The 27,473-nt window shown below is 57.7% G+C and overlaps 10 protein-coding genes across 10 annotated transcripts; 6 read left to right on the forward strand and 4 right to left on the reverse strand.

The window, feature by feature from the left end:
- Positions 1 to 445: 445 nt before the first annotated feature.
- Positions 446 to 2,862, forward strand: UV8b_03397 (uncharacterized protein; the record flags this gene model as incomplete). The annotated part of the gene is made up of 9 exons (XM_043140895.1): positions 446 to 492; positions 593 to 917; positions 1,008 to 1,232; positions 1,299 to 1,452; positions 1,542 to 1,774; positions 1,834 to 1,945; positions 2,037 to 2,108; positions 2,168 to 2,460; positions 2,554 to 2,862. 9 exons carry the CDS (start codon positions 446 to 448, stop codon positions 2,860 to 2,862), a joined length of 1,770 nt encoding a protein of 589 aa, XP_042996829.1.
- A 597-nt stretch (positions 2,863 to 3,459) lies between these two features.
- UV8b_03398 (uncharacterized protein) lies at positions 3,460 to 5,131 on the forward strand (the record flags this gene model as incomplete). The annotated part of the gene is made up of 4 exons (XM_043140896.1): positions 3,460 to 3,732; positions 3,809 to 4,063; positions 4,125 to 4,899; positions 4,959 to 5,131. 4 exons carry the CDS (start codon positions 3,460 to 3,462, stop codon positions 5,129 to 5,131), a joined length of 1,476 nt encoding a protein of 491 aa, XP_042996830.1.
- Positions 5,132 to 6,207: 1,076 nt separating this feature from the next.
- On the forward strand, positions 6,208 to 7,025 carry UV8b_03399 (uncharacterized protein; the record flags this gene model as incomplete). Its single annotated transcript, XM_043140897.1, has 2 exons — positions 6,208 to 6,336; positions 6,414 to 7,025. 2 exons carry the CDS (start codon positions 6,208 to 6,210, stop codon positions 7,023 to 7,025), a joined length of 741 nt encoding a protein of 246 aa, XP_042996831.1.
- A 96-nt stretch (positions 7,026 to 7,121) lies between these two features.
- UV8b_03400 (uncharacterized protein) lies at positions 7,122 to 7,934 on the reverse strand (the record flags this gene model as incomplete). The annotated part of the gene is made up of 1 exon (XM_043140898.1): positions 7,122 to 7,934. One exon carries the CDS (start codon positions 7,932 to 7,934, stop codon positions 7,122 to 7,124), a length of 813 nt encoding a protein of 270 aa, XP_042996832.1.
- A 2,434-nt stretch (positions 7,935 to 10,368) lies between these two features.
- On the reverse strand, positions 10,369 to 11,580 carry UV8b_03401 (uncharacterized protein; the record flags this gene model as incomplete). Its single annotated transcript, XM_043140899.1, has 2 exons — positions 10,369 to 11,022; positions 11,071 to 11,580. The coding sequence occupies 2 exons, from the start codon at positions 11,578 to 11,580 to the stop codon at positions 10,369 to 10,371; spliced, it is 1,164 nt and encodes a 387-aa protein (XP_042996833.1).
- Positions 11,581 to 13,649: 2,069 nt separating this feature from the next.
- On the forward strand, positions 13,650 to 14,609 carry UV8b_03402 (uncharacterized protein; the record flags this gene model as incomplete). The annotated part of the gene is made up of 2 exons (XM_043140900.1): positions 13,650 to 13,712; positions 13,788 to 14,609. 2 exons carry the CDS (start codon positions 13,650 to 13,652, stop codon positions 14,607 to 14,609), a joined length of 885 nt encoding a protein of 294 aa, XP_042996834.1.
- Positions 14,610 to 15,939: 1,330 nt separating this feature from the next.
- Positions 15,940 to 16,422, forward strand: UV8b_03403 (uncharacterized protein; the record flags this gene model as incomplete). The annotated part of the gene is made up of 1 exon (XM_043140901.1): positions 15,940 to 16,422. The coding sequence occupies one exon, from the start codon at positions 15,940 to 15,942 to the stop codon at positions 16,420 to 16,422; it is 483 nt and encodes a 160-aa protein (XP_042996835.1).
- Positions 16,423 to 18,132: 1,710 nt separating this feature from the next.
- UV8b_03404 (uncharacterized protein) lies at positions 18,133 to 19,188 on the reverse strand (the record flags this gene model as incomplete). The annotated part of the gene is made up of 1 exon (XM_043140902.1): positions 18,133 to 19,188. The coding sequence occupies one exon, from the start codon at positions 19,186 to 19,188 to the stop codon at positions 18,133 to 18,135; it is 1,056 nt and encodes a 351-aa protein (XP_042996836.1).
- Positions 19,189 to 21,083: 1,895 nt separating this feature from the next.
- UV8b_03405 (uncharacterized protein) lies at positions 21,084 to 22,241 on the reverse strand (the record flags this gene model as incomplete). Its single annotated transcript, XM_043140903.1, has 2 exons — positions 21,084 to 21,732; positions 21,808 to 22,241. The coding sequence occupies 2 exons, from the start codon at positions 22,239 to 22,241 to the stop codon at positions 21,084 to 21,086; spliced, it is 1,083 nt and encodes a 360-aa protein (XP_042996837.1).
- Positions 22,242 to 24,644: 2,403 nt separating this feature from the next.
- On the forward strand, positions 24,645 to 26,863 carry UV8b_03406 (uncharacterized protein; the record flags this gene model as incomplete). The annotated part of the gene is made up of 2 exons (XM_043140904.1): positions 24,645 to 25,777; positions 25,897 to 26,863. 2 exons carry the CDS (start codon positions 24,645 to 24,647, stop codon positions 26,861 to 26,863), a joined length of 2,100 nt encoding a protein of 699 aa, XP_042996838.1.
- Between the last annotated feature and the right edge of the window lie 610 nt (positions 26,864 to 27,473).

Genomic DNA, 27,473 nt, shown 5'->3' on the forward strand with positions numbered 1-27,473 from the left:
CTTAGGGCGTGGCGCGCGCCTGAGCCCCTAGTCTTGGCGATGGCGTCAAATGGTGTCGAACCGTCCCGGCCTCGAAGCTCCCGGGGGTAACCCGGGGGGGGGGGGGGGGGGTGAGGCTACCACGCAGCTGCGGGCCGGGGCGGCTGCCCTCCCTTGGTGGCTTGTCGCGACTGTCCAGCTGGAACGGGCGGCAATTCAGGGTCCGTCGCAGCATGGCAGGATCAAGCGTAGGCGTCGCCGGCCGACAGGGGTCAGCGGCGACGGCACAAGGCGCGCGGGATGAGGGGATTCGGCCCCCCTCGCCAGTATTGTATTTACCCTCGGGAATGCGCGATTCTCGCCCACACGGCCGTCGACTCTTCCCCCCCCAAGGCTGTCCCCTAGGACTCCAGCTCAGCACAACCGCCTTCGCCGCGTTTCCCCAGCCAGCCAGCTAGAGATCATCATGGACTCGCAACGTCGCGGCGTCCGCCCTGCGACGAAACCCTCCGCGTGCGTTGATCCTTCCCCCCGGGAAAAAGCAGGACGGGGAAGCGTCGTCCCGTGGTGATGCAGGCTAACCCCTCCTTCCCCCCCCCCCCCCCCCCTTCAGCCCGGGTGCCTCGTCGGGAACGACGCCCAAGACGCCCGTCGAGACGGCCCTGCCGCCCGTCAAGACGGCCGACAAGGTCAACGCCAACGAGCTGCAGGGCACCAAGATGGTGGACGGCGCCCTGATGGTCCGCCTCAAGGACGACGCGCAGGGCGTCACGCAGGCCCAGCGCAACGCGCACATCGACCGGATCCGGGCGCTCTGCCAGCAGCACAAGAAGGGCACCGGGACCGAGTACCCCGGCATCGAGGCCACGATGACGCTGGTCCACGCGTACCTGGGCCGCTTCCCTCCCGAGGTGATTGTCGAGATACGATCGAGCAAGGTGAGGCAATCAGTCCCAGACGCCTGCGCGCTCCCCGCACACATTGGCAGCTTGGCACTACTAATAACCGCCCACCCCCCGGCGGCGCAGGAAGTCTTGCGCGTCACGGAAAACGCCCTCGTCAAGAGCAAGGGCCTCGAGCCGTGCGCGAGCTGGGCCGCCGCAAAGGTCACCCTGCCCAAGGAAAAGTTTGCCGAGCTCAACCAGCCCGGCAACGCCAAGTGGTTCCGCGACACGGACCGCATGGGCAAGCAGGGCCAAGGGGTGACCATCTGCGTCGTCGACTCGGAGGGCTTCTACAACAACGACTTTGAGGTGAGACCCGATCCGGACCGCGGCGGCTTCCCTCCCCCCCCCCGGGTCCCGGCTGACCCCGTGCAGGACGACCGCATCGTCTACTCCGAGGGCGGCGACCACCGGGTGCCGCAAAGGACCGGCGTGGCTGGCGAGGGTCCCCTCCAGGATCCCGCCATCGGCACGAACAAGAGCCACGCCACGCTCGTCGCCAACAGCGCGTGCGGCAAGGAGTTTGGAAGTAAGTCGGCGCGGCCGGGCCTGTCGCCAACCACCGCCCTCCCCCCCTGCACGCGGAGAGCAACGGCTGACGGGGATTCCCTGCTGCAGTCGCGCCCAAGGCAACCGCCTGGGTGTACAGCCCCGCCAAGCCGAACCTCACCATCCACGACGTCCTGGTGGCGTTTGACAAGATTGCGCTGGGGAAAACCCCCGGGCGCGTTATCCTCAACCTGTCGTGGGGAGCTTCGGGCTGGGCAAAGAACGGCCATGACATGGCGGATGCGCTGGCGGGACTGGTCAAGCTTGGCGTGATACCGGTGGTCGGTGCGGGAAACGATTCGGTATGTCGGTTGGGGATGCCCAGAGCAACAGAAGGCGAGGCTTGGACTGACAACCAAAGGCGTACATCGGGGAAAAGTGCGCCGAGTGGCCGCAAAACGCAGACGACGTGATTGTGGTTGGCAGCACCGACATGGACGGCAACGTGGCCTCGTGGTCCAACTACGGCCCAAGTACGTGCCGCCGCTTCTCGTTTTCAGACGAAGCAACGGTGGAGAGAAACCCCCGCTTCCGATCGGGGCTCGAGCTGCTGACGAGGAATAGAGGTTGACATCTACGCGCCCGGCGACGTCCCCGTCAAGAACAACAGCGAGCGTCAAAACGGGACCTCGTTCTGTCAGTGCCGCGTCTCGTTTCCGCCCGTGCATGCCGGCCCACTGACCACCCTCGCGCAGCATCCCCCGTCGTCGCGGGATTCCTGGCCAACCTGCTCTCCACCGAACAGCCCGACCGGCGCTTCACCGTGGCAGACCTCCGCGACATCCTGCGCAACAACTACTCCGTCCAGACGAGCACCTGGCGCAATCCCCAGACCGCCGAGACCGGCACCGTGCGCACCATCACCGCCTTCCTGCAGCGCTCCGTCGTGGACATCCCCCAGCAAAAGCCCGTGGCGGACCAGAAGCCGCCCGCGTCGAGCGACGCCCAGCCCGCCCCCGACGTGGAAAGGGGCACTCTTGGTGTTTCGGTATGTTTCCCCTCCCCCCCCCCATTCTCTCCAAAGAGGCCGGGCGCAGCGCAACGGGGACCCCCCCCCGCTCACGTAACCCGCCGTGCGTAGGTGACCAAGAACGGCTACTTTGTGCAGGCGCCCCTGGATGGCAAGCCGCGCTTCACGGACCAGGACGGGCTGGAGGCCCTGCTCAAGGCCGTTGAGAAAAAGTCGGTCAGCGAGTACGCGTCGTGCCTGAAGAACGGCATCGGCTCGAGTGCCGACGGGAGGCAGTCGTGGGCGGCGCTGAAGCAGATTCGGGTCGAGTACGGCGCGCCCGAGGAGCAAAAGGCCAAGGACGTTTTTGACAAGATCAAGAGCCGCGCGCAGACGGGCAGCTTGAAGCAGACGCGGACTTGCCCCTTGAACCTCGGGTAGATGCGGTGGCGAGGCGGCAAGGTGTTTTTTTTTCTTCTTTTTTTTTTCTTTTTTAAAAAAACACCCCTAGATTCGCCCTCCGCTATTAACCATCCTGCCCGAGACGTTGATCCCTTTGCTGTATTTCACGAGTGAACGCTGTTTTCCGCAGAGTCGTTAAATCGATTACCCATATGGACCTGCTCCTCCCCAGGCTCCACGTAGAATAAAATTCCCATACAACCGGGACTGCCCCCCAGACAACGCAAATCAGTCGTTAAAACTCCAAATGGGCAACCCGGGAGCGATTCCGATCCGCAGCAACCCGCGCCCAAGGCAATAGCTACACCCCTGCAGACCGCAGAACAAAGCCACCATGCAATAGTAGCAAATAGCGCGGCTTATTATCAGCTGAGCCGGACCTGCAGCTCCAAAGGCCCTTTCTCGCCCGTCATCGCAACAAGCTAGCGCGACGTCTGAATACCCCATCTCCACGCCCTCCTGCCGCATAAAACCGGCAGACCCCTTCAAACCCCCCCCCCCCCCCCCCCCTCGACCCCATTCTGCGTTTGCCAGCGTCGACACGGCCTTTTCCCTCACTTTTGCACATCCCCCACCATGTCAAGCGGTCCTTCGACGGGCAGTGCCGGCGTCGAGCTCGTCCCGGACTCGTACATTGTCACCCTGCAACCAAAGCTTGGCAGGGCCAGCTACGAAAAGCACTTTGAGGACGTCTACACGGCATGCCGGGGCGTGCTCGCCAGCGACGGCGCACCGGCGCACGTCGAGATGGTGTACGCGGACCCGATCGACGGGCCCGAGCCGCAGGCCGTCATGTACTTTGCCCACTTTCCGGCTTCGCTGGCCCAGGTCATTGGCGGCCGCCGCGACGTGAGTAACTCCGGGATATGCCCTGCATGCCAGCCTCTCCTCCCCTCCAAAATTAACCGAATCTCACACTGTTTAGGTCGCCGATCTCCACCAGGAGCATCTGGGGTTGCTTCGCGTTGCCGGCACAGCGCCACTGCGAGGCTATAACTGGGGCACCTCGAGAATCTCCCAAACGGACGCCGTGTTCCAGACGGAGTGGACAAACGGCGCAAATGGCGTCAGCGGTCCCCCCCCGGAACCGGAGCACTTCGTCCACAACGCGCTGGCCTCTCGGGGCGGCGGCGCGACCGTCTACGTCCTCGACGGGGGCTGCGACCCAACCCGCTTCAACGTATGTCAAGACCAGCCCGGCGAGCAACTATGATGAGCGAGCTTCTGACGCCCGTCCCAAGGTCCAAGGCGAGTTCTCCGCCGCCAACCTCCGTCGTTTCATCGACTTGGACGCCTTTCACGCACACTTGAGAGCCATCGGGGCCACCGGAATAGCCCCCTGGCTCCCGTGGCACTGGTGCAAAGACTGGAAACAGGAGCGGCTGGAAGCGGCCGAGGGCCACACAGAAGCCGACACCGCGTCCTTCCACGGGACCAACGTCAGCCTCTGCGTCGGATCCAGCAAGAGGGGCACGGCGCCCGAGGCCCGGGTCGTCGCCATGAGGATAATCAATGCCAAAGCGCAAACGTGCGCCGAGAAGCTCATCATTTCCGCTCTGCAGATCATACTCGATCTCAAAAGCCTCGAGGCGGACGACCGGCCCAGCGTCGTCAACTGCTCGTGGGGCATGTCCTTCGCCTCCTCGCAAGCGCAGGCTGCCAAGAAGGCCATGACGGACATGTTCGACAAGGTCAACAAGCTGGGCGTGCCCATCGTCGTCGCATCGGGCAACGATCACCAGATCCTGACACTGGACAACACGGAGCACCCAAGCACGCACTCGAGAATCAGTTTGAGCGTTCCCGAGTGCCTTACGTACGCCTATCTTGTCGGAGGAAGCGACTCCAAGAACAAAAAGTGGTTTGATGGGCCGGGCGACGGATCCAACTATGTCGACCCGACCATGCCGAATCAGTACAAGCCGAAGAACCCCTTTATATGGGCGCCGGGGAAAGATATCCCGGGGTGCGTGATCGAGAACGGGTGCTGGAAATTGAAAACGGGTACTTCGTTTGGTAAGTCCGCCGCCTCTGGCAGCGAGACGCTTTGACTTTGCTGACGGCGTGGCCCTTAGCTGCGCCTCTTGTTTCGGGTGCCATGGCGTGCCTGCTGGCTCACGAGAAGGCGCAGATGGCTCAGGATCCTCAGCACCAGGCTCGGACCTTGGATCAGCTGCTGCAGACGGTCTTGAGAAAGAAGCAGGTTGACGGTGTGGACCAGGATTTCCTTGCGTGGGACGAGCACTGAAGCTCCTTGGACGGTGTCTGCATGGGACATGACGTTTTTAGCTGAGCCGTAGACAGGTGACGGCTCAACAGTCATTCGAAATGGCACTATAGGGCATAGAAAATCGTTTTTTCAAGTTCCTCCCCCCGCGTACTCGCTCGAATAGTGAAGCTTGCCGCTGCCCTGCACGCATCAAGAGACGCCCTGGTCTATGTTTGAATTTTGCCAAGCGATACCTCACTGAATAAAAGCAATTGCAGCGGCACAACGGTGCCAGGAAGTGGCCATCAAATCCCCTAACATCTCCTATAACACACCCCCGCCCACGTGGTTTCGATGGAACGTGGTCTGCTCATGAGCAACACAGCTTGCACGGGAGGGGCCGGATGGGTGCTATATGTAGCCAGAGTCGGGCTTTGTCTTGATCATGGCTACATAGACGCCGTGGTGCTTCACGGCTGCTGGCGTTTACTTTGGATGCGGTCCATTGACCGTGCCCGGCCTCCTGCGCATGCGGAACCCTTGTCTAAGAGCCCCAGCAAGGGCCGGAATGTGTATCGTAGGAGACCCAGTGAAGCACCCGAGGAGAATAGATCCTTTATGGGTTGCAGTCGAATCCAGGTTCTTCGGACCACGACCAGTACGGGCTAGCAAAGACGTATAGCGTGCCGCTGTTGAAGGACAGTGCGTGTCAGAGGGGGTCTCGTTTGCTGTGTCGCGCTGCGAATTGGTCGGATGCAGGATCACAGAAGTGCCTCATCTCGGGGGGGCATGCCACGAGTCTTACCTGCAGTCTTGCTGTTGGTGTCATTATCGTCCCACCGCATCTTCCTTAACGAATCCTCTGCTCTGACACATCGTGACTCAGCTGTGAATGCGGGTCAGAAACCTGGGGTCAAGGGCCCATGAGACCTTGAAAACACTAACCACGAGTCACATGCATCCACACCAATCATGAGCCGCTTAAAAACGGGGACGCTCTTTCTCTTTCCGTGTTGGTGCTGCCGTCAATGGCGCATCTCCATCTAGCAGCTGCTTTTTCTCCTTCCCCTCCCCCCCCCCCTACCCCCTCTCCTTTGTTTTACCCCAAGAAAATCATGGGACGTTCATGCATTAACGAGGACTTTGTTGCGTCACTCGCGCAGCTGCTCAATTCAGCGCAGGTCCCCTGTGTCCTTTGGGGTCATGTTCTCCTCCGCGTTCACGGAGTTCCCACCATCGTTGGCGTAAGCGTTGCCTCCCCTCCTCTTTCTACAAAGACGTATCCAGTTTCCAGTTCACAGAATGCTCAAATTTATCCAAGGCGGTCGACTTTGTGGTTCCGGATGAGTTGCTCTCCGTCGCTACACAGGCCCTCACGCCTCACGAGAAGCTGATACCTTGTCCCGACGGCAAGGAATGCGATATCGTCTGTCCGACCCGGCCAACTCCCGCTCCTGTGAGCCACCTGCATATCGAGGGAGCCGAAGAACCGGTCGGCCTTTACCCCCAGTCCGATACTCTGTGGTTCTTGCCGCCCCTACAGGCAGCGCTCATAACGCCGGATAGAGGCCAGCTTCCACCTTACTATGCCCTGGCCTCGGACAAGTCTATTCTGCCTCCTAGCAGGATAGGGAGAGGCTCCGGGTTCTTCACGTCGACGGTTCACCCTGTTGTCATCGTTCCCTCACACGTTCTGCTTGAGGCCTTTATGCGGTTTTGCGCGCGCTATATCTGGACACCCCCTGGCGGCTTCTCCATCAGCATGATTTGTTACGTGGGGCTTTACATTGATGAGGATGGGTTTCTGGATCTGAACCAGCTCTCGGAACCGCTATCCTCGTCTTATCTAGCGCTTAAACGAGGGGAGATGCCTGTCCGACAGTGGGCAAACGAGCTGAAGAAGCTACTCGGGGAGCCTGAATTACCAGGTTGACATTACTAGATGCTGCCATTAGACAATTTTTGCTTTTTATTTTAACGAGACTTCGGCTAGAATCGAAGGGCCAACGTGAGCTTATGCTACATGCATCTACAGTCGGATGGTTTTTCCAACGTCAAACCCATCAGCCTGCGCAAAGTAATATCCCCGCTGATTAGCCAGTAGCCTTAGCATCCCCGCACCACCGTCTCGCTCCGTCTCAATATCGCAGTTGTAATGCGTGTGCCCGAAAGCCCATAGCTTGACCTTGACGCTACTATAGCATCGTTCGTTGGCTAGGTTGGTGGAAAATCCACTGGTAATAGGGCTCCTCATATGTTTGGGATCTACAGCGCCAGGGAGCCGACACGGACTCCAGTGAGTAAGAATGACGATTTTGGTGGTATCATGGTCGTCCTCTAGCTTGGCCACCTCGCCATTTAACCAGGCAAGATCGCGCCGATGGGCGTCATTGTGATCCACCACAGTCCAATCTCGGATGTGGAAGAAATCACTGAGGCCCATCTCTACCGCCATCTGGCTTTCCTGAGGGACATGAGAGAAAAGACTGCAGCCCAGGATGACAGTATCCGACCCGGGGGGCCGAAATGTCCCGCGATCAAGCACCGCAAAGCGACCAAGGGAACTGTCGCGACCGAGTTGTTCCTCAAACGCACTCAGGACAGCGACGGTTTCTTCCCAGCTCGAGTGGTATGCTTCATGATTCCCCGGAACGAAGAGGATAGCCTTGAATTGACGAAGGTGTCTCGTCAGGAAGGCGAGAATCTCATCCTTGTGGGCGACGACGTTTCCAATGTCGCCGAGGAGGGCTAGATATGGTGCCTCGGGGGGGATTTCGTACAGGTCGTAGGCCTTTGGGGATTCAAGGTGCAAATCAGAGAGAATCTGAATGTGAATGTCCATGACGGCTCGCTTTGGCCGGCGTTTGGGGGTGCATGACCGGTCCGAGGCGGTGTGCTTGCAGCTGTTATTAGTAGATCTTTTCGAGGTCGATCACGTGATTGCGCGCACGGGGGGAGCGGGGTCGGGGACTTATTTTTTTTTTTTTTTTGTTTTTTTTTTTTTTCTTTTTTAGAGGTTCCCCCTTTGGAAATGGAAATGACCAATCGCGGGCGGAGCTTGTGTATAATAAGTCTCGTTAGTAAATTCCTTGGGCGATGTTTAAATCCGGCCAAGCGATCCCTCGCTGGGATGAATGTAATCACGCCACGGTCGCCATAGTGGCCCTGTTTAGAAAGCCTTGCATCAAGGCATGGCGAAGTTTGCCGTGGCGTGGACGCCTTCTTCTCTGGCTGGTATACTCCCACCTCTTGAGCCGACTCTTTGACGCCGCTCTCTGCTTTTTTTTCGAGAGAGACCATCGCTTCTCAACGTGTCTCTACTCTACGGTACGTGCTCCCCTTTTCCATGATGGGCAGCCACTCTCGCATTGACGAACGTGTCATGGTAAAAGGTGCCGGGTAGAGCTCGCCTGGCGTGGCGTCATAGTCTCGGTGTCGCAGAAAAACATGCGTCACCTGGCAATGCAGCTGAGCCAACGGGATCCAGACGCCGACCCGGTGCCGACTTGCCTAGTTGGGAACATCAGGCCCGGTGGGTGGGTCCGCCGCCGTTGACCCCGCCCGGCCCCGGAATCACCCAGTCGGGCTATCTCCGGTCGCGACACGGCTCCCGGCGGCGTCGACGGAATCGGGCAAGAGACCTTGCCTGGCTGCACACCTCACTTCGAGCTAGTGGTACCTCGGCCGGGAATCTTGCTCTCCAACTCCGCCGACGCGACCATTTCAAAGAAAAAAAGGCGACATGGATGAGCAAGTCGTGGAAGCACGTATTTACGCCCACCATGCAGCGCCGCGTGCTATATCCAGCAAAGACTGCGCGGGAAGCAAGGCAGCAAGCCCGACACCGCTGGCAGACGCACTTACTCCCAACGTACGAGAATCGGCATCTCTGGCGCGAAGCAATAAGGCGCTTTGGCTTCGCACCGTTGAAAATCAAAGCTGAGTATGCGTGTGATGCTTCTCTTGCTAAAACCGCAGAGCAGCGAACAGACGCATACACCGCTGCGGGTGGGCTTCTATGGGCTGCAAACACTGTGATTGTCTCGGCAATGCTGCGTTCTGAAATCCTGTCAGGGGGGCAGCGGTGCAGCCTAGTCAGATCCTGCAGAGGAACGTTAAAGCACGGTCTGTCCCAATATCGGTGAATCCCCCTTCGCTTGCTCCATCTAGATCTCCTGGCTGGCCTGACGAGGCTGCAAGACATGTGCGAAACGTGCGGAACTCGATCTGCCGCCTGGGTACACCTCTTACCCTCCCGACTCGTCGTAGCTCCCGTTTCCAACACGGTGTGCATACAATGCCGAATCCGGCAGTTGTGTCTTTACAAGCAGTCAAGGCGAGAGCACCCCATTGCGCGTGCTGTCGGCGATGAGCTGGCCGATTCAGCCAGACGCACGGAGCTTCCTCGGCCGACCTCAGTCACTCGCCCAAGGCTAAATCCACATAATCACGTAGGCCGTTCCACAACTCCAGCTAATCATTTAGCCTAGCCATGCGCAACGTTTCTGCCCCTCTGCCCGCAAGTAGACCTCGCCGACAACTGGATCAACCTCCCGCCAGCGCATCCAAAGCACGCATACATATATCTCGTTTGGCACAGGTAAACAGCAGTCTCGAGCTATGACGGGCGACGTTCGGGGTGCCCATGCATATATAGTAGATGGTTGTGATGAACGATGAGCGTGCCGTCATGGGCAGTCTGTCACGTGCATGAATCTGGCCACTGCCGGAAACAGCAGCTTTCCACTGTGCGGTGAGAGAAGCCCGTAGCTCTGGGCGGCACCGTCGCACGCGGCTGCTCGTGGGAAGGACATCCAGACCGGATCCACCTGACCTTTAGTGTCGACTCGATGCTGCGCGCCGTGACGTCGTTTCGTGCGCTGCGGCGCTCCGTGCATCTGTCTGCGCTGCGATGGCTTGCGCGTCCGGCGAAGCGCCTTGTTCACGGCTCTGCTTGGTGCTGCCAAACTGGCCAAGCACCTCTGGTCAAAGGCGGCAGCATGATGCGTCAGCGTGACTGTTGATTGGCAGGCAGGCTTGCCGCTTCATCGCGTCCGCTTGCCCATGGGCAGTCACGGTCGTGGTGATGGATTGTCGGGTTTTCTGCAGGTGTTGGGCGGCACCGAAGCCGATGCGCGATCGACGCCACATCACGTGACGTTCTCGACAAAGTTCCTGCTCCGAAGACGCACACAGCCATACTCATGCTGAACAATCCTCTCTACCGCCTGTTGCTGCACCCGACTCTGGCAACTCAATACATACAACTGATGCCCCTAGTCGAACAGCTCGAGCACGCGGCTGTAATACCCAATTCTGCCGTCTGCCCATAACCACAGCGCTTGGCCCAAATTCTGGCTATTCTCGTCACCGAGAGCATCCGAGAGCTTGCCGTCCATCTGCCGCGCTCCCTCCGCCTCCTTGACCACTTCGACATATCTCTTCTGTTCCAAACGACAGTCTCGCTCAGATTCGTCCTCGCGATAGGAAGAACCGTCCATCACTGGCGGCACGAGAGTAATGTTTTTCGGGAACTCTACCATCTCCCACGGCCCGACGAACGAATTCTCCCAATCGATGACGCCGAGGATATTACATTGCGAATCAATCAGAACATTGCTTGTATAGAGATCCGGGTGGATCAGGGGGAAAGGGCCGCTCTTGAAAGAGTGGCGTTTGGTGAAGTCGGACAATTTCCCCGGAAAGCCGTAGATGGACGCGATGATTTCGTCGACAAGGTGAGGCGGCGTTCTTTCGCGAATCAAGTCCTCCTTGAACGGGAACTTCCGCGCTTGCGCCCAGGCCCGGAAATACTCGGCGGCTGTCTCAAACGGACCCCCGATCCCGGGAATGGCGCCGACGGAATAGCTCCCGTCGGGGCGCTGCACGATGCTGCCGATTTTGGGGAAGCGGACAGACATCAGGTCAACCTGCCTTGGTTAGCCCGAAGCGCTGGACAGACGGCCCTGCTGCCTAACCTGGTTCCGGGCCATGGCGGCGTAAAACGGCGCTCTGAACTGGGCGGGAATCTTACCCCCGTGGGCGTGCCAGCCCCCGAAGGAGTCCATGGCCGTGTCGGCCGGGATGTACTCGAGGAGCATGAGGGGAATGCCGATGTCGTTGCTGCAGCTGGCATCGTAATCGATGATCTCTGGAACCGGTACGCTGGTTCGCTCCCGGATCAACTGAACGGTGTGGACCTCGGTCAGCAAGCGTTGGACTGAGATTCCGCTCTGTTGCTGCAGCCGGGCTACCCAGCGGGTTCCATCTTGAAAGTCGAGGCGTCGAACGACATGGCATCCACCCAAGGCGTATGCAGGCGATAGGGAGCAGGTGATTGCCGACGCAGTATGGTCACGCCGTATTTTCACTCTGACGGCGTACTTTTTGAGGGCGTCCCAATTGACGAAACCGAGCAATTGTTCAGCCTCGCTGGCGTTCTTCCAGGTTGCAGGCAGCGTGTCTGCGTTGCCTGACTCGAGGGTCATTGTCTGGTAGTTTCACTAGAGGGACTGTGGAAGGGAAAAAAAAAGGCGTCGAGGGGCTTGGCATACAGAGTCCCTTTGCCCATGGCCACATTCTTTTCCGTAGAAATATAGCAGCTGGTCCCCTCTTTTTTTTTCCCTTTTTTTTTTTCCTTCTTTCATAAAAGACTAGAGTCTGGAGCAGTAGGGATGCCGTCCTTGCGCGATACCGGGATTACTAGTGGTTGACATTTGTCTTGCAAACCGGGACAAGTCTAGTCCCAGCGAAGCCCCGGTGCTGCCTGAGTGCCCATAAGGAAAACCCCGGTGCCATCAAGTCAATGGCGCAAGCGTTAGGCAGCGCTAGGACAATTGATGTCTGGTATTATGTATTACCGTATAGCGCTAGCGCTAGGCGGCGCGAAAGTACCAGCTGATGCTGACAGCCCCTGCCTTCTTTTAAGCCGCCCTGCCGCCTTATTCCAGTCTGGCGCTTTCTTTCCAGAGTACGACAAGAGTTGGTAGGAATAAAGGCACTTTATGCTTCTAGACTGTATTTCCCAAGTAAAGCGCGAATATTTTATTTATCCTCTGCGCGATACTAGCGACACTAGCGCTTCACTACCATGTCTTGATCCTTTTCTCTTGGAACCTGGAAAAGAGAGAAGGGAGGATTATATGGCCTTTGGGTCGTGATTACGAGGTTATATGTATGGACTCAGCAGCTCCACCTCAGCAAGTCATTCGAGGGCTGATGCCGGCGGTAACCAGTAACCATTGAGTCCCCTGTCGTGAGTGAGCCGTGCCGTTTCCCCCCCACGCTCTAAAAAGCAACAACTAGTATTATAGAATTCGATAGTCAAGGGCATAACGGCCGGGTGGATTCTACTACCGCGATAGTGCCCGAGCTCCGTTGCACCCAAGGATATCGCGAGTCTGGATGATAGATACATGGCATGCATGGCCCAGTGATTGTGATGGCGCAGCACCTCTGGCCTCCCAATCCTTTGGCAGCCATAACACGTGCGCTCCCCATGCAGCGCCTGAGCAGCCTTTTGTATACTTTGCTGTGCGCTGCTTGACGAGCCGAGCTGTTTGCCAGCCGGCCCCATGAGTTCATCCAGCAGCCTCACATACATCTCCCCAGCTCGTCAAGCTGGCTTAGATGGTCAGTATCATCACCTTCCTTTTCTAGCACCATTGCGCTGCTGCATTTCACCCCTGGCAGGATGCCCTGAAAGATGCCCTATTGCCGTCAGCAAGCATGCTTTCTTCGACCTCGACAAGATGGGCGAAAAGAGCACGACCTGCCTGCCTGCCCACCGGCAGGGCCGGAGCGTACAATAAGACAATCTCTGCGGCAAGCGGGACCGGGAAATAAAAAATTCCAAAGTTGGCAACAACGTTGACCCTATACAACGATGGGAAACCGTGGCCACCTCGGATCCACGGCCGCCAGCCTTTTGCCTGCCCCTTTGAAATCCACCACGCCAGAGCCCCGTCCGTCACGCCGAGATCAAAGAAAGGTCCCCGTGACGAGGCGCGTGTTTGTTTGCTCTGCCCTCCGCATGACCGCATAGCTACGTGTGGGCGACCACGGCGCCGCTGGAATCAAGGTGGTCCTGGATCGGACCACATGGGCGGCGACCGAGCTGACCGAGCACAAGGCCAAGCGGCAGCCCCCTACCAACGAAACGTTCTTCCCACGTTTCCCCCAAAACGCTGGTGGTGTGCTGGCTTTTGCCGGAGTGGCACCTGGTGTGGCAGAAAATCAAGATTCCGCCGACAAACGCCGTGCGCGGCGGACGGCCCATTTGCGCAAGAGGCGGCGGCGAATAAAACGATGGGTCTTGTACCAACCGGCCTCTCTCGAAAACACAAAGCTTCAGTCATTTCCCCGTGTGAGCGCGAAAAAGAAAGAAAGAGAGAAAGAAAGAGAGAAAAGACGGACGGCCAAGCTGGAAATCGCGTCCGCGCGGCGACTTGCCCAAGGCCCCCCGTCGTTCTCCTGTGATACTCTCTACTTTGCCACCCCCCGAGGGCGATTGTACAGCTTGTGAGACGTTTGCTTCCGAGTTTTTGAAAAATACGCCATGGATGCTGCCGCTGCTGCTGGCCCTCTGTGGCTAGACTTTAACGACTGCTGCAGTATTTCGGTAAGACGGAGATGCCCTGCCTGCCTGCCTGCCTACTGTCGAGGCATCATGTTTGCTAACTTGGTCGCGACCCAGGACGTAGGCTCTACCAGCTCGTCCACCGGGCCTGTGTCGGAGACTCCAGCCTCGGACTCGAGCTTGTCGGCGGCGAGCATGTTCCCGTGCAGCCCCTTGTGCGATGCAAAGGCGTTTTGCAACCCGCACAGCCCGGACGTCCTGTTCCCGGGCCATCTCCCAGCAGCCGAATCCAACCCGGGCCGGATGCGGATTGGAGCCGGACTCGACAGTCCACCTCGGCCCCTTGCACCGCTGGACGATACAGCCCAGCTTCACGGCCAGCTCGGTTCCCCGTGCCATCCGCTCCATCTGACCTGGGCCAGCGTCGCTTCCCCCAGCATCTTCTCCTCGCGCAGCCCCAACCGCCGCTCCGTCAGCCCCCCTCGCCAAGAGACCGCAACCGCGCCCTCGGCCGCTTCCCACGTCGGACAAGAAAGCCCCAGCCGCGACGGGACGCAGCATACACGCCCCAGGCACGCTTCCGGCCAAGCCGAAGCCGCCGCCGCCGTTAGGCCCGAGTCTGGAGGACAGGCAGACGCCGGCCCAAAGGCACCTCGGGCGGCGGCGGGCAAGAGGAGCGGGAAAGCCTACCTGCACAACAAGGTCGAGAAGAACTACCGCGACCGGCTGAACAATGACTTTCAGATGCTGCTGGATGCCCTGGCCGACTGCGAAGACGGGACGGACGCCGCGCACGGTGGGGTCGCCGTCGAAGGGTCGAGGGGCAGGAGCAAGGGCTCCATCTTGAGATGGGCGCGGTGGAAGCTCAAGGCGCTCCAGGCGGATAATTGCTCCATGGCGGAGGAGCTGAGGGCGCTGAAGCGGTCGTGGGCGCAATAGCAGCCGGTGGACCTGGGTCAGATTGCCAGGCGGGTGGGTTGGGGGCATGGGTTTTGCAGGTATATTGCAGGACTTGCAGGATGAGATGAGCTGCTGAATCGCACTCTTATTTTTACATGTCGCGGGCGACTCGTTGAGGGGGTGATGATGTTTGCTCCCGAGATAATCTGGCCAAACGGGCTTGATTTTGTGAATGAACGAAGCTTGGGCGGGCGTCGAGCAGATTCACCAAGCGATTCTACAAGGCATCAGCAAATCAACGCCTTCCGCCTTGCGTGACATGCTGCGATGATTGGCATCACACTGGGCCAAGGCAAGGCCAGCTCCCTCCGGCATCTGCATCTCTTGGGTCACTGCTGCTCGATTCTTTATCCCGCGTGGTATCCATAGGACCTAGTGGCGGTTGAAAAATCAACCGATCCCCATCTGCACAACCGCTTCCCATCAGCAACCGCCCCATCAAGCTCTTTCAGCCCTACGTCACGCAGCAGTTGCATTGGGGGAAGATCCCGACGTCGTCCAGAGAAGCGCAGAAAGCAAAGTTTGCCCCCCCCTCAAACTCCAATGTTTGCCGGTCGACCTTTCTGACCTGTCGCAATATGATGGTGGGGAGAGTTTTCTTCGCCGACGCCACTTGTTCATGTGTGACGATTCGGAACCCAGCCACGGCATGCAACGGACCCGATGGAGATTGCGGATCAGCTGACAGGGGACAACCATCCTCTCGCATGGGGGGGGGGAGGGAGGGGGGGCGCTCTTTGGCTTCTGGCTCGGGTGGCAGCTTTTTGCGGCGGAGGCCAGGCATCCAACAGCAGAGTCTAGACTGCGCCAGCCGAGGAAGATGGCTTGGGCTTGGCCGGCCGCGGAGCACTCCACCCGGGGGATTGGGGATGATGCGCAGAGGCGACGAGCCGGTTAACTTGGCTTGTTCCATGGGTCCAGGTCTGCGCATATATTCCCCGGGCGCTGCCCGGCCTTGGCGGATTTGGAGCGCGTTGGGGGGTTGCTCGACAAAGACGCATTCATGCTATTGTGCCATCAGCTATGCATAGGCTTTGGTTCCGTGACCATTCCCGCGTCGTCTGTACATACATTCCATCGCAAGCCTAGTCCATAGTCGCCAACTACAAGAAAACCCAGGTGCTTAGACACAGCCACGGCCACGGCTTGCTGAACAACCCCCCCCCCCCCCTCCTTTTTTTTTTCTCTTCCGGACTGAATATCCCGCCCTCGCTGCAACAACAACTCCCCCGCATCCATCAGCATCTCCAAATTCCCCGTCTTGCCTCCGATTCATGGAGTCTTGGACTTGCACCTCCCCCCCGAACCCATGTCGGAAGCAAGTCCCGCCCCCAAAAGCAAGTCGACTCTAGGCCTGGTTTCCAAGCCCCCCTGCGCTGTCGCCCTGATCGCCGAGGCCAAGATATCCCAGGAGACCGCCAAGGCCGACCACGACCTGAGGCGCCTCGTGTGCCACATCAACCTCCTCGAGTCTCTGTACGTCGAGCTCGGCGACGCCGGCCCTCCGCTGGACGACTTGGCGTACGCCGGAGCAGCGGTCGGGGAGGACTGGTTCCGCAGCGCCCCTGGCGTCCGGCCGGGGGATTTCTCGGACGACTGGAGGAACGCCGGTGCGAGCCGCGACCCGGACTCGTTCTGCTCGGCTCTGGGTCTGAATCCCGGCAGGGCAGTTGCGGGCGCGGATGCGAGACAAGGCCTCGCCACGCAGCTGGGTTGCTGCAAGATGGAGGACGATGGCGAGGGCTCCAGGTGCGAGGGGCGGCTGGGGAGCGGCACCTGGCTTGACAGATGAGCTGGAGCGTCGGGTGTGCCTTGACGTAGATTAGGTGCCGTGGTGCATACGGGGTCGGGCCAGGCGGGACGGACGGGGGTCGAATGTGGGCGTCGAGGCTCGGTTCCTGCCCGGCATGTTCGGTAGTCTTGTCGCCGGCTGTGCCGTCAACCGGTTAACCGGTGTATGCTTGAATAATTCGTTTCCATGCACGAGACGGGCGACCAGTCTCTGCGCGTGATGGTGAACCGTAACCTGTGCAATTTATCGACCTCCAGGTGCTACATATCTATAGGATTTGCAGAGCGCATCCAGAGGCTATGCAAGTGGCCACCCGCTGACCCCGATGGGTTCTACCGTCTGATATACCACCGCGATGCCGCGCATATTCTCCGTCCTGGGGATTTCGGCAGCTTTGAATCCTACGGCATGCGCGTATTGCTCCCCCACCGTAGAATACTCGTCCTGCGCTCATCCTGTCAAACCTTTTGGCATCTCTTGTGTTGCTTGGGAACGGGGCCCATACAGCGTGGTCCCCGGAGTATCCTGCATGCAGACGGGCATGCCTTGGCATTCTTTTTTCCTGGCATCAGAGGTGGAAAGACCACCCAGCCCAAGGGCGCATGCTGACCTCCTTTTACGATTCTAATCGACAAGGTGGTGCTGGTTTCCGTCCACCCCAGTCCGCCCCTGCAACGCAGATCAAAGCACCTGCGTGATCCTGCGCTTTCCCAGGTCCCACGTCGCCAGGTCGCGAGAGCAAACTTCTGCAAAGAGGGTTCCTGCTTGAGTGCGCACTGCTTATGGTTTCTCGCCCTCGGCCTTGCTGAATACTGCGGCTGCTCAACCCGTCCAGAGACCGGGGCAAAGGCGACGGGCGCACCACCACAAGTGCCTAGCTCATTCCCCTGGCGCAAACGTACACTGCACGAACTTGCACTCTCCATCACTTTCCCACGTTGTACAACACCTAGCAGACTGCTGGAGCTACTCGCCGTCTCAGCAAGACAAAGGCAGCAGATATGCACACTGTGGCTGGGGCACTGCCCAACTCCGGACGGACCGGCAATCCGGCGAGGCGCGTGGCATTTCCTAGAACGGCCTCGTTCGCCCCGGCCGGACTTGTTGGGTGGCGCTGAGCACCAGTCGGGAAGACCCCTGGCCGCGGCGGTTACGCCTACCTCCGGTGACGGCACCGTTTCTCGAAGCGCATGAGCATCTCTCCGCGGTTTCCTCGGCGCATCTCGCGGAATCTCGGCCTCTGTTTCACATCAATGTCGCATCCGCTGCCGCCAAAACCGTGCAACCTCTACGAGCGGCAAGCCGACATGCGCGTGCCGCCATCTACTTCACCTCACAGGTCGATGTCAAGCGTTCCTGAGCCCATGACGGCAAATGCCTTTAGACACGACTGTCGGAGCCGGGCGTGGGTCTCAAGCCGATTACCAGTCAGGGTCCGGCTTGGTGAGTCGGGGGCGCAGCAGAGCCGAATCTTGCTACAAGATTTACGTTGTAAATGAATCAAGCTGGCACATTTCTCCATGTTTTAACGCGGAAACCAGGGAGTTCACAAATACAATCCCAAGTGCTTCGAGGTAAAGTCACGCAAGCCCGGATAGCTCCCCCAAAATGAGGCAATACATCACATTCATTACAGCTTTCTCTTCAGCATGTCTGTCTTGCAGATGCTTTCCGTGACGGTCGAAACGCCTCGCTATCCACCTGTCCTAATCAACCAGAGAGCGGGATTTCCTGACCCGAAGAGTGAATGCCTGCTCCAAGACGAGGCAGTTGCTCAATCAATACGGGATAGATCCTCCTCTCTTCCCCAAAAACACTCTGCGCCACACGTATGGCGGCAGCATCGTGAGCCGGATCCCCAAACTGCGGCAAGATAACACCCTCATTAACCAAAAGGTAATTGACGTAGCTCCGCACAGGAAACACGTCGTCTGAGTTCGTTTCGAAGAGATCCTCGTCCGGCTCCTCCACCTCGATGAGCTCAAAAGGCCGTCCCTTTGCATCGGTTGCGCTGCTCAGAATCTCAAGAGCTTCCTCGTAGACCACCGTCCAGTCGGTCGGTTTGACCTCGTTCGCTTTGCTCAGAAGGACGACCCCCGGCCGGGCAAACCGAGCCAGCGCGTCAATATGGCAATCGGAGACGTCGATTCCCCGCCTCCCGGGGATCCAGATGATCTTTTCTACGCCTAGGGTGCGCATTAACTCGCCTTCTATATCCTGGCGTGACCTGCCGCCGTTTCTGTTCTCGTTGAGTAACGAGCTCTCCGTGACGAGGAGCGTTCCCTCTCCATCGGTTTCGAGCGCTCCGCCTTCAGCCACGATGGAGGCCTGCAGCCGCTCTATGAGGAGGTCCCTCAGCAGGGTCTTCGCGAAGCTGGTGCTTGTTGGCGTGGCTTCCTTGTGGCCCCAGCCGTTGAAGTTCCAGTCGACGCCTACCAGGCCGGAAGAGCCCTTGGCGACGAACGTGGGACCAAAGTCCCTCACCCGACTGTCCAGGGTTGTGCCTTGAACTTTGTGCAATTTGATGGGGAAAGGAGTGGTGACTTCGTCGAATTCAATCTCTGCCTCTTCATAGCGCTCCTGGCCCACGGCCAGGGTCACGGGCTGGAAATGCGCAGTTGCCCTGGCTATCGTGGATATTTCCGATGTGATGCGGGCCAGTCTCTCAGGATGGTCCTTGAGGCTCCCTTCCAAGCCGGGCCAAGCGAGAATGGTCTCTTTCTGGGGCGACCATTCCGCGGGGCGACGAAGAGCAGGCTCGGACATGGTGAAACGAGAGGCTGATCTTTGAGTTTTCTTTCCGTTTGCCGATTAAAAGAGGAAAAAGAAGGGATGATGAAGAGTAGGGTCGATGGGAACTGGAATGCTTTCTCTCAGACGAAATTCGAATGTCCACGAGGGCTTATATAGACTCTCGCAAACCTTACATTTCGTCCACGCTGCCATCCGTCGCTCAGATCTTGGATCCTCAGTTCGATGTGTCCACCGATGGCGTCAACGCAATTTGCACAGCGAGCTCCGTACAACGTTTTCGAGCTGCCGTTGTAGGCAGCGTGATGCCTGTTCCGGTGCCTTGCATGAGCTGAAGCGACTATGTGAGACAATCAACATGTCTTTGGGTAACGCCATGCTTCTCAGCTAGCACCGTCAACCGTTCGCAAGAAATCGTCAACGGCGTGCCGCTTTCAAAAGTCCAATTAAAGTTTGGTTTGCCCTCCTGTGGATACAGATGTGGTTGGTCACCCCGAGAATTTTCAAGCCCCTTTTCACTCAGCAGTCCACTGTCGAGCTCGTAAACGTCGAGCCCGTGAGACCTGTTTTACTTTTCTTGGTAATTCCTCCTGGTAAGCCATTTCTTGGCCTGGGGAATGGCGGGACGCCCTCACCGGTTCGCCCGCTGCCTGGGTTCTGCGACGTGTCAAGCCAGGTTCTCCGCGTGACGGGCTGCGATGCGTGTGAGCTGTGAGCACAGTGCAAGCGGGTTACATACGAAGTTTGCTTCACATTATGCGCCAGCCAGAACGGCTAAAAAGGAAACGTTGCGTCCTTGCTCCCGTTTCTAGCCGGGAGGAAATTTTCCTCGTGAATGAGTGCCTTCCGAGCCGGAATTTGCTGCCAACTGGTGGCGTCGTCTCGTGTTGGATGCGAGGGGCTTGGCATGATACCCTCTGTTTATGGCGGCTCAGTTGACTTGAACAACCGCCTGTGCAATGGCAGTCGGATTGACTGTGATATGGGCCATAACCAGCCTGCTTCAGTGACAAAGTTGCTCGCCTTTTTCATGGTTACTGAAATATTCGCTCCCTTATCCGTGGCTTTCCATGTTGTGGACATGGCCAACGAGTGTCAAGTCGCATATGATTTGTCGTTCATCATTTTGTCAAAAGATTTGAATCGAGACGAGATTGGATCTCGCTAACAGATTCGTGATGATTTCGCCAATCGAATGTGCTGCTTCTTCTGGCAACACTCCACTTAGCAATGGCTGCCAATCGGCCCAGCTGAATCTGATGATGTCATTTGGTCCGCAGCGCAAGACACACATGCTCCACGACGCATGACGATTCAGGTTGTGCTCACCGCGATGCAGACGCTCGAGTGTCCCAGCGTGCTAGTGTCGCAGGGTCAGCCCTTGATTGAAATCGCTTCATCACCTTTACTCTCGCGACGAGGATAAATCAATAAAGTCGATGCATGTCTGGCCAGTCCACGGTGTGGCAAACGGCGTGGCATGTTGTGGAGGCAGAGGCCGAAGACGGAACAAAGGGCGATCTTCCCACGGGTCACCTTTGACAACGACGTTTGGGCTGAGGACAGGAGGTGGGATTATAAAACGTGGCGAATGCGAGTCATGGCTAATGGCGCGTCTCCAGGTTGCTCGGCCGTGATGGTTGGGGGAAAAAGGACTGGATCATCGAAAAAGACTGTCAGTCTCCCGTGTCGGGGATGGGGTTGAAGCAGCCGCCTGCCGTCAATGTCTACCTACGTAACTACTCCGTAACTCGTACGGTGTTCGTTGTTCCCTCAGGTCGAAAGACATACGAGCGGATGCTGCACGCACCGTTGGTCGTCAACTTATAGACCAGCCAAAGCTGTTCGCTCCGGCAATGCATATATTGATTACTCGCCTATGGCCGCCTCTGGACCACCATTTGCCCCCCTCACGCGCCAAATGCATCGTCAAAGCCAACCATGCACGACCGGTAGCGCACACTGCTCTTCTGCAGCTTCTCCATGGCCTGTTGCAATCCCTTGCGGGAGATTGGAATCTCTTCAACCCACGACTTGATACCCTTGTCCCCGACAAGCTGAAGCATCTCGAGCATCTCACGGCGGCTGCCCAAGTGCGAGCTTCCGATGCTGCAACCATTGGAGATGAAGTCAAAGTTGTTCACCTTGATGCCCTCCCCGCCAGGGAGACCGACCGAATTCCATCTGCCGTGGACGTCCAAAAGGCTCAGGTACTCGCCGAGCTGGAAGCCGTCGAAGGAGTTGGCAGTGTTGATGATGAGGTCAAACGTCATCTTGTGAGGCTCGTTCCAGCCCGTCTCGTTGGTGGCCAGGAACCCGTCGGCGCCCATTTTCTTGGCGTCTGCTTCCTTGGCGCGGGAGCGAGAGATGGCCCAAACCTCGGCGCCAAGTGCCTTGGCGAACATGATGGCGTAGTGTCCCAAACCGCCGATACCCACGACACCCACCTTCTTACCGGGTCCGGCGCCAAACCTCTTCAGAGGGCTATAAACCGTGATGCCCGCGCAAAGCATAGGCGCAGCATCAGTGCTGGCGATGCTGTCGGGTATGGGAAAGACCCTAAAAGACATGACGGTTCAGCTTCCCGCTCCGGGCAAAGGCGATAACACCGGCATCTGGGCACCAACGACTTACCAGTATTCGTGGATGCGTGTGTGAGACGAGTATCCACCCTGCGTTGTGTAGCCTGTGTCGAGATATGGCGCACCATAGGCGTCGATCTGGTGCTTGCAATATGTTTCGTTGTCGTTGTTGCACTGGCGACAGTCCAGGCAAGAGTATACTTGAGCGCCAACTCCAACACGCTGCCCGACCTTGGCGAGGGTAACTTTGGGTCCTACCTGGAGGACTTTGCCGACAACTTCGTGCCCGACGGCCAACGGATAGGGACAGCCACCCCAGTCACCGGAAATGGTATGCATGTCACTGGCGCAGACACCGCAGCATTCGATCTTGATGTCGACGTCGTGATCACCAAACGGGCGGGGTTTCCAAGAGTTCTGTTCAAACTCGAGCCACTTGTCGGCACTGGGGGCCTGAAAGCCGCTGAACTTTTCGGGATAAGCCATGGCTGATGTCGGCGGTTAGTGTTGAGCGACCGGTCTTGGACTGGCAGGCAAGCGTAAAAGTCTTGGGATCATATATCAAAGCAATGGTATGCAATCGGGTCAGCTGAGACGGATCCAGATCCAGATCCAGACGAGATGAGGGGAAATGGCGAGTTGACGGAGCGAGGATGACACGACTTGAAGGGTCTTTGCTTGTCTGACGCGGGCTAGCCTGCCCCCTCTCATCGGCCGCCATCTCCGCGCGCGTCTTTGGGCATTAGTATGGCCTACAACAAGCCACCTAAATCAAAGACCCGATTTACCATGGACGGGTACAATAGGCATGCGGCACCAGTGAGGGCGTTTAGTCCCGTCGGATGAAGGGTGAAGTGTGGTGCCAAGGGAGGGCGATGACGGCATGGAGCTGGGCTTTCCACGCCACGCGGGGCCGCCTCCGTGTGTAGTTTTTCCACCAACAGCAGTTTCTTCCGTTATGTGGCAACAGGCATCTGACTGATGAGCGGCTAGAGCGGAACACGCGGTAGCGCTACAGGCTGCTTGGGCGCCGCAGGTGCCAGGATATGGGATTGCCATTCTCCATTTTTCCAGACGTTTGAGAAAGTCTGACCCTCGGTACATGATGCTCTTTACCACTTCTATTGCGGTATGGTGGCCAAATGGTCTAGTGGTATGATTCTTGCTTTGGGAACGCCACCTCAACTGCAAGAGGTCCCGTGTTCAATCCACGGTTTGGCCCAGTGAAATTTTTCATTTTTGTTTGTCAAGTGCCGCCCTTTGACGTTACACAATGTTGAAATAAAGAGCGGCTATAATGAGGGTGGGCTCGGGTGGCGTACGGCAAGACATACCTGGTAGCTGGAAGCTGGTAGCTCGCATTGCCTCCGGATTTCCGACACCCGACAATGGGTCAATTTTTCCCGACAAGGTCCTTCCGCTATGCTCAGATGGACAGTGATGACTAGATTGCCCGTGACGCGCTGACATGAGCAGTGTCCGAATTTATCGGCTTCTCTAATCGCATGGCTTGTCCTGCCCATCACGTCTTCAAGTGTGTCGGGTCGCTTGAGTCTTGTTCAAGTTTCTATGTATCAACTGCCAGGTACGGAGTAATCAGTACCCGCCCCGCGTACTCCGTCCCTTAGCTGGGTCCTCCGGCGGGGCCGGCCCTCACATTCCGGACCAGAACTGTTATTCACGTGGGACCTGGAACGCTTAGTAAGTCGACGCTTACTCCGTACACGGCTAGTCAGCGCAGCGCAGACACTAAAACCCTCGCTCAACCTGCAGCACAGTACTTGACCAACCCGCCCGCTTTGACTTCCGCCGCCCGCCCCCTTGTTGAACCTTTACAAATTTCCTTCGTCTTTCTGTTCGCGGCGTGCATTCTTCGTGCTTTGGCATTCATTCCGTCATCTTGTTGGTTTCATTCATTTCTTTGGCATCCGAGGCGACGACCACATTCTTTTCGCAGCATCTCTCATCTCTCACGTCTCCCGCGTCTCCCGCGTCTCCCGCGTTTCTCGCGTTTCTCGAGTCTCTCGTGTCTCTCGTGGTTTTCCTCGTGGTTTTCCCTCCAACCCGACGACGACAACAAGGTCTACGGCTCGGAAGAGGCCTTGTCCATCATCCATCTTCCTCATTTTGCATTCTTCGCCCAACAGTCGCATTGTGCATCAGCGCAGCATTCCACGGATCCCAGCTTCTCGGAAAAGCACCATCTCGCGGCCCGTACCCACGCCATTCCACACGATACTCACGATTCAGCCGCGTCTTTCTCTGGCCCGCCGATCTGTTTCGGCTTGACGACACCTGGCCTGACCCGACCCTGGCGCCGCGATATCCCTCCTTACCCCCGTTTGAAGTCTGCCCCCCTTTGCAGGTAACTGCAGCCTCCTTTTCTGGGGGTGCTAACGCGGCTTCGGCGCTACCCTATGTTGTAATCAAACCAGACCCTAGCCAAGCCTCATCTGCCGACCCAATTCACGAGTTTCCTTGTCATAATTTAGTGTTTCCTATCCCTTCCAACCCTACGCCCTTGCGCGCCTTCTGGACACTCGGCCAAGCCTCTTTTCTTTCTTTCTTTCTTTTTTTTCTTTTTTTCGTTTTTGCTTTTTTGCTTTTCTAGTTAATCTTCTGCCCTCTGCGAGCGGTATGTGCAAAACCCCTTTGGCCCTCGAGTCGAACTATTTCCTACTACTCCTTCTCCCTCAGCTCAGTTGCACTGCCCCTGATAAAACGCAGCCGGGTCGTTTGGTCACCGACCTTGGACTCGTCAGCATAACCGAGACAGAAGCTAACATGACTTCGATCCAGAGTCTCCGACATCATTAATTTCTGCCAAGTCGACCGAACATCGCCTCTCGCTCTTTCAAATACACTACCAACACAGACTCGGCTGGCAACATGACGCAAAAATCGACTCCTGTCATGGAATGGGCCATGGCCCATCACAGCCTCGCGTTCAATGACAGCTATGACCCAGCAAACCATTCACACAGCCCAAGAGGCGGTTCCAACTCGCATCTGACGGGGCACTGGCCGCGGTCGCGAAGCCTCAGCTTGTCGCTGCCATGGAAGAAATCCAAGCATTTGCTGTTTGCCCGCGACGGTTCTCGCAACCCGTCACAGCACACGGACGATGACGCTGTTGACGACTCCCACGATGCACCTGGGCACTTCCATGCACAGAACAGGACCAGGAACCACCTTGCGTCGGGAAGTCTCAAGGGCATCATGCGCAGGGCGTCGCTGTCACTCAAGGGCATCGTTCATCGACGACCTTCTTTCATCGCACCTCATGCCATACACGAGCGAGGCCCCTATGATGGGCGGCCCTCGACATCCCAGGACCTGTGGAACTTGTCGCAACGGGCGCCCGGCATGCGCCATTCCCGCTCTTTCTACCATGTAGATACCAAGAACAATGCACATGCTCGGGATTTTTCGGTCCCCGGCATGGGCGATGAGCCCCCAGTCATCCCCCAGCACACTGGGGCTGCAGCCAAAGCATCCGCAGCCTTGCAAAACGAGTTCTTTGCAAGGCAACGCTGGTTGGCTGCTTCGTCTAGCGACGACGGAAATGACGGAGAGAGCGGGATTGGAATAGCCGTGACAATTCCAGCGACCGATGCAGATGGTGTCGGAAATGACAAAAGCGTCATGGACCTAGACGCTGGCATCAGCCGAATCGATTTCGTCGCAAATCTTCCCACAGAGCTCGCCATTCACGTACTGGCTTGCCTGGACGCAGCCGCCTTGGCCAAGGCCAGCCTCGTGTCCCGCCAATGGTGCAAAACCATCTCGAACCAACACATCTGGCGTGAATCTTGTTTGAGGGAGACAACCGGGACGTATGCCACGAGTACAGCTGTCCAACCAAACACGGGCATGGGCCTTCCAAACGTGCTCCCCTCCAATGATTGGAAGAAGGTTTACAAGGCCAAGTTGGAGCTGGACCGTCGTTGGAAAGAAGGCAAGGCTCACCCCATCTACTTGAATGGGCACCTGGATAGCATCTATTGCCTGCAGTTTGACGAGTATGTGATGCCCCTGGCTCAGCCCTGGCCTTCTCCCCCCCCCCCCCCCCCCCCCCGGGTCCCTTTTCCTTTTTTATATGCGCCGTGGAAGTGTCGGCTAATGTTGGTGCTGAAAACAGATTCAAGATTGTGTCTGGTTCTCGCGACAAGACGATCCGTATTTGGGACATGCACACGTTGGAGTGCAGGCTAGTGATTGGACCTCCCGAAGTGGTCAACGCTTGCAGCTTGCTGACGGACCAAGACGGAAACCCGACTCACTACGCCTCAGGTTCTGACAATCAACAGTCTTGCTTGTCGATACCCAGCACCGCATCCTTTGCTGAACACCACAAAGCGTCGATTTTATGCCTGCAGTACGACGACGAGATTCTTGTCACGGGATCGTCCGACTCCACGTGCATTGTGTATGACGTCAAGGCTGGGTACAAACCGATTCGGCGGCTGCGACATCACACTGCTGCTGTGCTGGATCTCGCCTTTGACAAGAAGCACATTGTGACGTGCAGCAAAGACATTAGCATTTGTGTGTGGGATCGGGAAACGGGCACCCTGCTTCGACAGCTCCGCGGCCACACCGGCCCCGTCAACGCGGTGCAGATGCGCGGCAACACCATTGTGTCGTGCTCGGGAGACTTCAAGGTAAAGCTTTGGAACATTGACACGGGCAAGAACATTCGCGAGTTTGTCGGGCACACCAAAGGTCTTGCTTGCTCCCAGTTCTCCGAGGACGGCAGGTTCGTGGCCTCTGCCGGCAACGACAAGGTGATTCGCATCTGGGACGCCAACACTGGCGAGTGCGTGCGCGAGATGAAGGCGCACGACAACCTGGTGCGCAGCTTGCACATTGACAGCGTCAACGGCCGGCTCGTCAGCGGCAGCTACGACAGCGACATCAAGGTTTGGGACATGGAGACGGGCCATCAACTGCTCGACTTTCCGGGATGGCACTCCAGCTGGGTTCTGAGTGCCAAGAGCGACTACCGACGCATCGTGAGCACCGGACAGGATCCCAAGATCCTCATCATGGACTTTGGCGCCGACGTGGACGGTGTCGAGCGTTTGGAAAGCCAAGAGGGTTGCTGAGCAGCTGGCCCGAAGGCTCCCAAGGCCACGGTCAGGAGAAGGTCGTGCGCACAGGCAGCGCGGCTCAAGCTTGTTGATGGCAACACGGCCGTCCAGACGGGGCAACGAACTGGGCGGCGCGCTTTCTTACCGCACGGAATCAAGAGGCGGAGTCTAGACATGGCATGGGGTTTCTGCTAGGCGAAGAACGGCGTCTCAGGCGCCGAAACGGGCGTTCAGAAGCGAGCCGTGCCGGGCTCAAGATGTTGTGTGTGTGTGTGTTTTTTTTTTTTCTTTTTTTTTTTCTTTTTTTTTTTTTTTTTCTTTTTCGTCCAAGGTATGTATTGCCTCGAGTCGACAAACCGTCTCGCAACTCTTGGGCAATGTGTCGGGCATGTCGGGTTCATCCACTGGTGCATACATAGTATCTGTTTTTCCTTTGGTAATCTCGCAGGGTTGAGATTTTTTGAACTTCGCCTTTTGTTTTTTTTTTTTCTTTTTTTTTTGGTTCGACAGGGACACGGGTTTTGCATGGTAGATTGACGATAGAATACAACGGTTCGGACCGACTCGCGGCAAGGCCAATACAAGAACGATTGACCTTGGCCAGCCTGACCGAGACCCGACACGG

The sequence above is a fragment of the Ustilaginoidea virens genome, chromosome 3 (genome assembly GCF_000687475.1).
Source record: "Ustilaginoidea virens chromosome 3, complete sequence".
Lineage (NCBI taxonomy): Eukaryota > Fungi > Ascomycota > Sordariomycetes > Hypocreales > Clavicipitaceae > Ustilaginoidea > Ustilaginoidea virens.